The 12,717-nt window shown below is 30.7% G+C and overlaps 2 protein-coding genes across 2 annotated transcripts; one reads left to right on the top strand and one right to left on the bottom strand.

Moving 5' to 3' along the window:
• The first annotated feature begins 145 nt into the window (after positions 1-145).
• Positions 146-6,996, top strand: LOC113520438 (putative riboflavin kinase). Its single transcript, XM_026905771.3, has 3 exons — positions 146-601; positions 3,762-3,913; positions 4,595-6,996. The coding sequence occupies exons 1-3, from the start codon at positions 505-507 to the stop codon at positions 4,811-4,813; spliced, it is 468 nt and encodes a 155-aa protein (XP_026761572.2). The 5' UTR covers positions 146-504; the 3' UTR covers positions 4,814-6,996.
• Positions 6,997-8,408: 1,412 nt separating this feature from the next.
• Positions 8,409-11,211, bottom strand: LOC113520367 (40S ribosomal protein S27). Its single transcript, XM_026905687.3, has 3 exons — positions 11,057-11,211; positions 10,501-10,720; positions 8,409-8,568 (listed from the first exon to the last, which is right to left on the bottom strand). The coding sequence occupies exons 1-3, from the start codon at positions 11,060-11,062 to the stop codon at positions 8,540-8,542; spliced, it is 255 nt and encodes an 84-aa protein (XP_026761488.1). The 5' UTR covers positions 11,063-11,211; the 3' UTR covers positions 8,409-8,539.
• Positions 11,212-12,717: the final 1,506 nt, after the last annotated feature.

The following is a 12,717-nucleotide window of genomic DNA, read 5'->3' as shown; positions in this document are numbered from 1 at the left end:
TAAAAAGACAATAACATTCATTCCAGACAATTTATCTTTTTGAAGACTAGGCAGCATGGTCTCCGACCTTAGCCTGTTCCAAACGGAACAAACGTACTAAAAAAAAAAAAAAACAATAACTTTAATTTTATTATATGAGCGAGTAAAAAAGAAATATTCATGCTTTCAATTAATGTTTTGTCTGCTTCATATTATTTGTCTGTGGTATTATACAACCCAAATAACGAATATTAAAGATGGGCTAAAGCCCTAAAACTATCTTAAAAAAATTACAAAATATAATATAATTATTGTCAAATTTTTTGACGTCAATAGTTTCTAACAGACTTAGTCTCTTTAATCTGTACTTCGAGTATCTGTTAAACTTGATTTTTTAGTTGCTTTTCTGCTCTCACTCTTTTTGTACTATTTTTTATTAACTATGCGACGATTAATTGATTTTTAAAAGATAATTTAATAGTACATATTCAGAATATACTTTGAAATAGCTAAGCCTCGAAAAGAATGGAGTCATCAACATTCACATACTTACCACTATTTCTAGAAGGAGATGTAATTAAAGGATTTGGAAGAGGATCGAAAGATTTGGGATGTCCTACAGGTATGTGTGTTTATTCCATTTTAATATTATTATTATGAAGGTATGTATGTATACGTGGATGGAAATTTGTTACTCTTTCACGCAAAAATACTGAAATGATTTTAATAAAATTTGCTGCATACAGAGAATACATTATATACTGATTCACGCGAGCAAAGGTGTGAGATATAACTACAATAAAATAAGCACAATGGCATATAGTTTATTTTTAAAATAATTTTTATCTGTCCTTCCTAGTCCTGTCTAGAGAACCATAATATATCTATAATTAAAATTTCATTTTTTAAATTGTTCTATATTTTTTTTTGAAAAATTTGATAAATTGAAATTAATTGTATGAAAATTTTATTAGTATTAACAAATGTTTAAATAAGTACTAAAATCCTCTTATGGTTCTTTAAATATTACAAATTACATTTCATATAACAGATTTATGAATAACATAAAAATAAAAATTAGAACAATAGTTAATAATAGATAGATAATTGATTCCATGGCAAACAAGCTGACGAACCACCTGATGGAAAGTAATAACCATCGCCTATAGACATGAGCAGTACCATGGACATAACAGAGTATACTGTTTCGCCCATGATACCCCCCATGCGTTGCCATTCCTAAGGACTCAGGTGTTATTCCTCTGTACCCAGTAAATTTACGCCATATCCCACCTTTCAAACCGAAACACAGCCATGCAAACACAACTGCTTCACGGTTGTAACACAAATGGGACAGAGGTACACAAGCAATCGACTTTTGTACAGTCTCCCTCTGGTATATTTTGAATGTATATTATGAATAAAGCAATCTTTATTTGCAAATTATGGGTGTTTACATAATCTTGTTTGATATAATGATAATATATTGGACACACCATGTTTGGCCTTGTAGGCATGTAAAATCAATAAAATATTAGAAATGACAATTTCACAATTTATTATTTATCATCATTATCATCATATCAGCTGTTATCTATCCACTACTGAACAAAGGGCTCCCCCATAAACTAATATAAGGAATGGGGCCAATTAATTATATTTAATTAGTATCAACTTTTTTTAATTTGATAATTTCACGATATTTCTGTTTTATGGACAATCACAAACTAAATTAATAATTATATTTATTTTTTTTATTTTATTCTTTATTGTACACAAAAAATTACAACATATAATATATATCTATAAAATAAAGATGTACAACAGGCGATCTTAACTCTGTAAGAGTTCTCTTTCAGCCAACCCTGAGTGGAAAAGAGCATTAATTACTAGCAGGCAGTATGCCTAAAATAATAGTAGGAAGCATTATAGATGTTTCTATTAAATTTTAATTTAAATCTATTAAAAATTTAGTTCATATCAGACCTTAGATGCAAATTTTGCTGTTACATTGAATTATTTTTATAACATAATTATAATAAATATTTAAGATGTTTGTTTCCAACAGTGGATGATTCTAGTAAAGGCATTCCTTGCATATTTCATTACATAAAGTGGCTCTGAATTACATCTCTAAATTTGCTTTAATGGGGTTGTATTGGAACCCTTGCTTTCTATAATATTTTTTTTTTGTATTGTATTAGCTGGTAACAACTGTTCACCGCTGAACATAGGGAAATTTTGCTAGTAGTTGCCACAATTGGCTGGTGGATTGGCATCTGCAGTTTGGCTTTTGGTGATGTTTTAAGAGGGAAGTTGCTGCCTATCCCTCTACTATAAGCTCCCTTAGTCTCATCTTATGATACCCATGGGAAAGAAAGGAGCAACCTATTCTATGCCAGGATGAGACACAGCCAATTTTTTATAGATGATAATGGAGAGAAACCTCACGGGAGGTAACGGTATATGTTGACGGGCCACCAAGGAGCGATGTTAGCTGAGAATGAAAAGACAGGTCTTTTTTTAATGGGTGATAATGGAATGGTAACCACGCCTGTGCTATCGGTATGTGCTGGCAGGGCATCAGTGAGAGATGATAGGTGACGATGAAAACAGGTCAGTTAGCCCATCATGACAAATTCAACGATAAATGACTCACGATGGTTTCCAAAGGGATCCGCGTGGAGGTCGATCTGATAGGGTATATTGATAGTAATAGGAACTAACCTCTTCATTACTAACAATCCCATTCCCCTGGAAAAGACGGGTCAGTTAGCGCATCGTGGTGAATACGCTTGCATCAGGATAATGGTTTCCAGGGGGGACCACATAGAGGTCGACCTGAACAGGTTAATTACTAGCAATGGGACTGGTAGTCCGCATTACTAACAATAATCCCCCTCCCCCTTTATTAATATTCAACCATTAATGAAGATCATGTGTGTATAACTATGTTATAAGTATTGTATTATTCTTTACAATTATAGATAGGCACTTGTATTTAGGTTATGTTATCTTAATATTTACATTGAAATACAATTAAATGTGTATTTAAATAAGCATGACTTCCAGTAGGTAATTGCTTTTTCATTAGGTATTTACTTTTGTTTTGATATTTAATCATATGCCTACATATTTTTACAGAGGTAATAGAAACAGAAATGAAGAAATTTCTGTTAAATTAGTACAAATTAGGACTAGACACCTATTTAAGCAACAGGCACAAATAGGTGAATACAAATAATATAAACTTATTCACGAATGGATATGTCTGTTTGTATTAGTTTGGGTATTCAAATTAAGAGATTACGCGCGAAAACCACATTTAACTTGACTATTTTTTCCATGCACGTTATATTTTTTCTTTAATATTATAAATTAGTTTTTTGCCCGCTAGATCATATGTGTGGATTTAAAAAGAAAAGTAATGAAAAAGATTACTTATAAATAGTGTATCAATATAAAGCATGCACCAGTTTTTAAATTTGACCTTTAGAAAATGGCTTTGAAAAACGTATCCATTTTTAAAATATCTTATATGACACCGGAACAAATATACAGACAGAGGTACATACAAAATTTCTATAAAATATTGTTTTGACATTTATTGATCTTAATAATTTTTCTCTTTTTAGCTAAAATTTTATTATATTAGTAAGATATGAAAATGGTCGTGAAATTTAACATGGAATTTTTATGAATGGCGAACACATTAATAATTCCCAATGATTATAGATATTGATTTATTAGTAATCATTAAAACTATATTTATATTTTTTTAGCTAACTATCCATTGGATGTGGTACAAAAACTACCTTCGGAATTCAAGCCTGGTGTATACTATGGATGGGCGCAATTAGACTGTGGACCTGTGTATAAAATGGTTGCAAATATTGGCTTTTGCCCATACTATCAAAATAAGGAAATGTCCGTGGTACGTTTATTAACGATTTTCATCTCTTTCGATTTGACATGTATGCAATTTGGATGCCATGTTCACCGCAACTGTAGTAGTTTACGAATGTCTGTCTCTATTCATCCTATCTGAGATTATAACTGTTAGTATAACACTAGACTAGACTATATGCAGATGATGTCTGTATCACCTCTGCTCCACTGGTATTTTTATTGTATATTCCTGAATGTCGTAACTTAAAATCTGATATATGTTTTATCTTATTACCATTGATTTATTTAAGATTATTTCCCATAGGGACCTGGCCCCTTAAAAAAGGTACATATGTTCTCACAGACAAGTTTTTGCCATGGCTAAAAGCTCCACTCCTTAATGGGTGGGCATCAGATAATTCTATGGTGGGCGCAGCCCACCTAACCTCCCTATAAACACGTTTATGCTTGATACTCCTTCTGTGGTCTATTGCATAAGAAAAACATTCTTCTGAAATCGACGAGTACAATGCTAGTTTATTATAAAAAACCATAAGCGCCACAGCATACACTAAGGTTTCATGCTGTTGTTCGTATCTATAAGCGGCATTTACCACTTTCCACATAATAGGCCGTCATTTTGTTTACCATTCTTTATTGCAAAATGAAGTATTTTAAGATAATATGCATTAACTAAAATTTGTATTAACAAATTATTTTTTTTTAGGAAACTCACATAATTCACAAATTTGAAAAGGATTTCTATGGATCATTTCTCAGAATAGCCATTGTCGGTTATTTAAGAAGTGAGATGAACTTCAATTCACTGGATGATTTAATAGAAACCATTAAACAAGATATTGCAAACGCAAGCAAAAACTTAGAAAACATTGAGTCACAGAAACTAAAGAATCATAGCTTTTTTGTAAAGCAAAACATTGAGTAGTATTGAGTATTTATTATGTTGTTAATTATTGACATGTTAATTATTTTTACATTATCAATTGCGTATGGTATGGTTAATTTTTAATTAACCAATGAGATCGTTTTATTGTAGTTAAGTAGTTACTGATTATTGTTAATTTCAGTCACACATATTACAATCACAAATATTATCAGGTAAAGATTTGTGATTTTGTTTAGCTATAAGTACTATCAGATTAATTTGAATTTAAAATTATACACATGCAATATTGCGCCATGGTGCAGTAATACCACTTTTAAGAGCGACAAGGATTATTATTTATCGGTAGATAACCTTTATTTGGAGTACATTACAACCAAATTGTCTATTAATCTACATGAATGGGCTTAACTGTCCCAAATAAAAATTATCACCATATCATATAAGAATGTACTATTGTTTACATAAATTATAATCAGACTTATCTATCCGACATATGTAACTGTTGTTTACTTTGACGATATACATACTTAACTATTTTATAATTTTTAAAACATTTGTAACAAGCATATACTTAGTATAACGTAACGTACTTACATATTAAGTCTGATATCTTTGATTTTCGTAATTGATTAAGGTGCTTTTTTTTTTCAAATATTCAAACTTCATGATTATGCAAAAATTGAAAACGACCTATGTAATTTATAAGTATCCCATTATTATCATAATTTTATATGGCCAATTGTATATATTTGTATTATCGTAGCATAATAATAGATTCTAAAAATGTGATACCTCCTGAGTTATTACTTATTCTAATTACGGTAGGTAAATCAAAAGATAGAAGTTATATTTTATACTGTTAAACCTTGACATATAAATTTTATGTAGTTAAGTTTTATCATTATTTTAATATATTAGTAAACTTCCTGATACAGTCGTAGTTTATTATTTATAGGAGCTGCAATACTGTCCCAAAGCTGTCGCATCTATTTACTGTCTATTATAGCATTTATACACATTTAATTATTAGGTAATTTTTCTCTGTAGTTCTTATTTGCAATAACATATATAATATAGTCTGTTGCCAGGTTCTAAATTAAGTACATATAATTTGATTAAGTTCATTCAATGCAGTGTGTACTGTATAAACCCAACATATTGAATGTTAATAAATGTAGCACTCGTAATTAAATACGGAATAATAGGTTACACAAACTAGTGAAGAATAAACACTTCCTATCCTTAGAACAACATATTGCCTAAATCTCTTTTTGACAATATTTAATTAGGTATATATATTTTTAAGAATCCGATATATACTAATGAATATCAAAGTTACCTGAATGAAGTCCGAGTTGATAATAATAATACCAGTATACTTTGTATGTCCTAATAAGGAATTTAGTGATTATAAAATATTTTCTGTATAAAAGTTATGAATGGTGAAAACGTTAATATTTCTAACTTATTTGAACTGTACATAATTTTCACATAAACATTTAAATTTAAAAGTAAGACCGCCAATGGACATCATCATTTTAAATGTAGCATTATGTAGTTTCATGTACCGATTTCTAAGACGGCTCTATGTTTGAGATTCTGATGTATGGTATTCAAATCTCCGTAATATACAATAACAATGCATATGTGAAAGGCTTGCTGTTGTAGTTAATCAGTTCGCTCTATTTCTTTCATTTCTGTATTGATTTATGTAACAATAATAAGTATATACAGATGAAATCAAAGTCGTAACCCTTACGATCTACTCGTACTGTAATATTAGGGCAGAAACATGAATAAAAAATTCAAAAAGAACAAGAAAAATGAGCCTCCTACATCCCAGAGAGCCCAAAAATTTTTGTCATTTTTCTGTCCATAATTATTTGGTAAAAAAGATCAGTTGCATTGTTTCAATAGAACTTAATGAAAATGTAAACAAACAAGTAATTGACCCGACGATAAGTCGCAAGTCTGTTTATGTCCAATAGCAATACAAATAATAATTCATAAATTGTTTATTTCGTTTTGTTGCGAATTTCATTTAGAGATGTCTGTATGTCTGTGATAATTTTGAAAACTTGGGTAACATTTTCATCAAGTTCTATTAAAACATCAGAACACTCCAGTCTGTTTAATATAAAAGAATATATGAAGTTTTATACACTTGTGATATTTTTATACCAAAAAAAAAAAAATATGTGAAATAAAATAATTTAATACCATACATTGTTTTACTTATCGACTATACCTATTTAGTAACTAGTATTATGAATAAATATTTACGGTAATATTATTGATATTTATTAGATAATTAGATTTTTTTTTATAATGCTAGTAAAATATAATTAGTAAAAAATTTAGAATAATGAAGCGGACCTTAACTATTGGTACAAGTATAAACATCAATAGCGAATACATCACTCACCTTCAATTTGCCAATGATATAGTCATGGCGGAATCCCTGGAAGACTTGAATACTATGCTCAATGTAGATCTAGAGATGTTATCTTGAGGACCACCTCTAATGTTATTGTTGGAGTTGTTTTCATGCACGCATTGATAGAATAAGCCAGTCTCTAGTTTAGGGGTAGCGGTTGACAGTTTTGTCTTCGACCTAGACCAGTGCACATCAACATGGATCTTATCACAGCTCTATACGACCATAGTTATTTTGGTGAAAGACCCCATTTATTTCCTAGCATCTTTTTGCATAGGAGAATGCAATTGTGCCTTCGTTTAGAGTTATTTGTTCTAAAGCAAATTACTGTATAGTGTAATGCTAAGGTACTTGACTTTCTTAAGTTTCAGTTCATCAGTTCAGTTGAAGTTTTGGTAGTCTGTAAGGTGAGGTTTTTTTTAATAGGTGATAATGGAATGGTAACACCACCCGCGCTATCAGTATACACGTGCAGCGGCAGGTCAGTTAGCCCATCGTGATGTATTCAACAAGAATTGTTCACGATGGTTTCCAGGGGAATCACGTGGAGGTTGACCCAATAGAGCATATTGCTAACAATGTGGTTGTCAAACTCCATTGTTAACAATCCCCCCCCCCACGTAAAGAGAGGCTACCCTTCTATTAATAAACATTTACAATTAATCAAAAGTTCATGCTGCATACACCATCTCTTAATTATTTTAACAAGCTACTCTCATGCGGTTACATAGGGTACTTTCAAAATTTCCTGATGAAGGAGCAACTATAGTTCTGCATAACCTACCATATCGTATAAAGGCCGTTATCGTTGAACTCTGTTAAGAGCTCGTTTACGACTATATTCCACAATAAAGGTCTGTCGCCTTGTGGACAGCATCTACTGACGATTCCTCATGTGGTAGTGTTTACAGTGAATTGTGTAGCTAGCGTTAGACATGATTTTACTTTGATTGCCTGGTTGTTTACTGTATTGTATGAAATAGCTCCTGCATTCTTGTTTTTGAGGTTGTGAGGTTTTACATTTTATAAATAAAGGGGGCTAGTTTATGTATAAAACCTCAGATGAATTACTACCATTACACATACAATTTGTTTTTTCGTTAAATCAATCACCTCATATCACCTTTTAATTTGATCAACTAGAAAATTAATGTAAGAACTATGAATGGAAAGTAGATTAAATAATAACAACAAAAGTCCTTTGAAAAAGCCTTTATTTAAAATGCCTTTATTTTTTTATGGATCCATTATAATGAATTTGTAAAATATCACTCCTTCATACTCTTGGAAAATAATCTTAAATTAGGGGCTCTCTCTTCAGGAATTTTTTAATGTTGTTTTCTCCTAAACGAACATCCTGAAATAAAAATAAAATTTAACGTATACCAACATGAAACCCAGTGAAGATATGAAACTGAACAAATTTTCATAAGGACTCCAATGGAAATGTAGCTGTTAATTGTTTTAAACTTTTAAAAACATTATCATCATTTTTACCATTAATAGTCTACTGCTAAACATATGCTTCATCCATAGAAACCATAATAGATTGTCATAACTATTTGGAACTACCTCCCCAAACTCGCACTAAGGTATTTGGGGTTAAGACTCTGTCTGACTGATATGAAATTGTATTACAATTTAGTAAACATACAATGAAATCAATTGGGAATATACTTTTTTTAAATTGCTAAAAAATAGACCTTCAATACCAAAATTATGCTTGCTCAATCTGTTTTACTCCCCATTCTAAATTTTAGTTTTATCTGTTTTAGATTCAGTTAATATAGTTCAAATAAGACAATTTTAAATTGTTTAATAGAAATGATAAATATAAATTTTATATTAAAATCATCAATGCAACAGCATTTTTTGATATATACTGGTGATTAACCATATATTTGTGATATATGTAATAAAATGTTTTAACTAAAAATCAACATTGCAACAGCATTTGTTGACACACACTGCTGATAAGTCATATAGTTGTGATATATGTAATGTTTTAACAAAAAATCAACATTGCAATGGCATTTGTTAATACATACTGGTGATAAGCCCTATAGTTGGGTTGTATGTAATGTTTTAACAAAAAATCAACATTGCAAGGGCATTTGTTGATATATACTGGTGATAAGCCATATAGTTGTGATATATGTAATAAATGTTTTAACAAAAAATCAACTTTGCAACAGTATTTGTTGACACACACTGCTGATAAATTATATAGTTGGGTTGTATGTAATGTTTTAACAAAAAATCAAAATTGCAAGGGTATTTGTTAATATATACTGGTGATAAGATATATAGATGTGATGTGTGTAATAAATGTTTCAGTAGAAAGTCATCTTTAACAGAATGTTATTTGATACATGCTGGTGATAAGCCATATAGTTGTATATAATAAATGTTATAGAAGAAAGTTTAATTTAACATAGCATTTGTTGAAATATACTGATACGACAGGTAGGTCGCCAGTTGTAAAATATAAGCCAAATCTTTTTGTAATATGGTAAAAAAAAACAATTATGCTAACCTCAAATAATAATTGGGATAAGGCTAGGAAGATATTTCTAATTAACAATATTATTTCTTACTTTCCACGATTAAGATTTCAATTTACCTAAAAATCTAAATAATGAAGATTTCATTTATATTGCACAACATAATTCTTAGTGGTGCATCATTATGTTGAATAGACAATTTTATTTATTACTGACATGAAATTAACAATTTTATTAAGATATAAAATAAATAAAAAATATAACATAAACAAAAGCAACATTTTTAATAGTTAATATATTGCACAATAGTGTATTTATAGTGCTATTGTGCAATAATACATGCATATACAGATTTTCAGATATGCAGAGAAACTTTGTATGGATAAAAATGATCATATTTATAATAAAAACAGCAACTGGACCAGGAAGGATGCCGAATATTATAGACAATTATTTGTCTTCTATAATAATTCAACCCATATTTTTTGTAAAACAGTTAATAAAATTAACGCCTTGTTCGGATAGAAAAGTTTATATATAATTGCTATTTACAATAATGATCATGTATTTTAGGAGAATGAAAATGATGACATATACATAAAGAGAGTTAATAAATTTGTGTTTTCTAAAACGCCTAATTGAATATTTATAGTATTCAATTAGGCGTTTTAGAAAACACATACGAATATAAAAAATTGTTGTTCTTTTTTATAATTAAACATAAACAAAATAGGTAAATAAACACTAAATTTAGTAAATATTTTGAAATTAATGTTAGTGCTTACCTTCCGTTAATCTAGCACGACCTCCAGTGGGCTGGCAAAGGATTGTGGAGCAACCTGCGCATACGACCACCCTTTGTGCGTGACTAAATACCGTGGTTATTTTGTAGCAGCCGGGGCATTTTACATCCATGAAGTATGAATTAGGATGTGGCACCAGCCTCTTCAGTTTGTGTTTCCTCCTCTCCGACGCGGGTGAGGGATGAAGTAAATCAATAGCGAGCTGAAAGTTTCAAGTATAGGTTATTATTGCACAATGTTACTAACCGTGCCATAAACGTTGTATATTAATCAGTCCTTAATATAAATCAAGTTGGAGCACCAAACTTGTAAATAATGTACAAGATATACATTAATAACTAGCAACTATTCAATGACTATCTTGACATGTCGAAATGCCATGTGTATCACAATGTTTTGTGCGCAAAAAAAATGTTGTAAGAATACATGGACACTATAACAAAATAATAAACATAATGAGAAAGTTTTACTGTCAAGAATATTTGTTTTGAAAATGCAATACTGTAACACATTATTTTTAATACAGAAAAATACACACCGGCATGGTTACAGCTTTGATGCAGAACCGGAAAAGGAAATACGTTCATTGGTTCACAGACTCACAGACAATATTTTTTTTAAGCTTATTCGACATAGACACAGTATAGAATATAGAATGGATGCATTCTAGAAACCTAATTTTTCCTATTAAAAGATTTTGTTGTCTATGAATACAGTTTATTAAATGTATCAAAAGAAGCAACATGTGGGGGCTAAAAGTGGTAAATAGTATAGGATATTCTTTAGAACTAATAATCATAAAGACGTGTCTACTACCAGATTTACGATTGTTTGTGAATGTAATTTTTATAAATATATCTAGAGCGCAATTGGAATGTAACGGTTATTTTAAATATTGTTAGAAAAAAATGGGGTGAATAGGAACAATTTCTAAACTCTGTTTTAATTTTTTTAAGTTATTTGCTAATGAGATATACAAATATAATCTTAATTATACATTGTTAACTAAATCGTCTGGTGTCTCGAATTCTTCAAAAATGCATTCAATTTTTATACATTCTTAGGTTGAGATAAATAAAAATAAGAAAGGGGTATTAGCAAATTTAGCTAGGGTTATCACTTTTATAAAATATTAAGTACATAGGTATGTAAGTAGGACTTATAGGAGGAATCCAAGAAATACTAATTGGACTCAATATAGGACACACGGTCGATCGATCGACGGAGGTACTAGCAAATGTATAATATGGTAACTGCCCGAAAATTAGTGTCCTAGTAAAAAAGGTATCGTAGTGAACGAATGAAGTATCTCAATTAAGGCTAATGACGCGGAAAGCCTTTAATAGAGCGAGGCGCAGTAAATACTTTAATGAATACCATAGGCTCTTAACTAGCTAGTGAGAAGAGCGAAGAGAGAAGCGTGGAGGAGGTATTGCGAAAATATTGGCACCCTACCAGAAGGAATGAAGTTAACTAACGCAATCTCCACCACCAAAGCAATTCCATTAATATCTTTTAGGAATGCTAACGGATTACAAATGGATTCGGGAAAGCACATTTTACATGTAATGTTTAGCACCCATTTCCCAGATTCGAAGGTCATAGTAGATTATGCGGATGATCCAGTCATCGAGGAAGAGCAACAAAGGAAAACTTTCAAATCTGATTGAAACATTGCAAAGAAGGTGGTGAGCGAAGAGAGAGTTACATGGGCGAAAGAAATCTTTGAACCTTTCAAATCACCAGATCTTGATGGTATCTATTCTATCCTACTATAGGAGGGAAGTTATTTGTTTATTCCACATCTGTACAAGGCCTGTTTAACGTTTGGATATATACCCAAGATATGGTGTCAGGTGAAGACCATTTTCATCCCTAAATCAGGAAAAGCGAATTATGAATAAAGCTTTCAGGCCAATAAGTCTTCAGTCTTTCTTGATCAAAACTAAAAAAATGATAGATAGGTAGATATATACGATATGGTTCGTTGAAGAAAATTCTAGTTCAGAGGTTACAATGTGCCTACCAACCAGGCAAATCAATAGAAATAGTAGTACATTATGTAGTAAGTCGTATAGAAGCTGCATTAGAGAAGAAAGAAGTGTGTATTGCCGTCTTTGTGGACATTAAAAGGGCGTTTTATCCTACGACATTTAACTTGATTAATCAAGCAGCAAGAAGATATGGCATTCTTTCCAC

Source organism: Galleria mellonella, unplaced genomic scaffold (assembly GCF_026898425.1).
Source record: "Galleria mellonella isolate WM207_F2 unplaced genomic scaffold, CSIRO_AGI_GalMel_v1 utg40, whole genome shotgun sequence".
Taxonomy (NCBI): Eukaryota; Metazoa; Arthropoda; class Insecta; order Lepidoptera; family Pyralidae; genus Galleria; species Galleria mellonella.
Note: the sequence above shows the minus strand (reverse complement) of the source record. Positions and strands in the feature narration are given on the sequence as shown.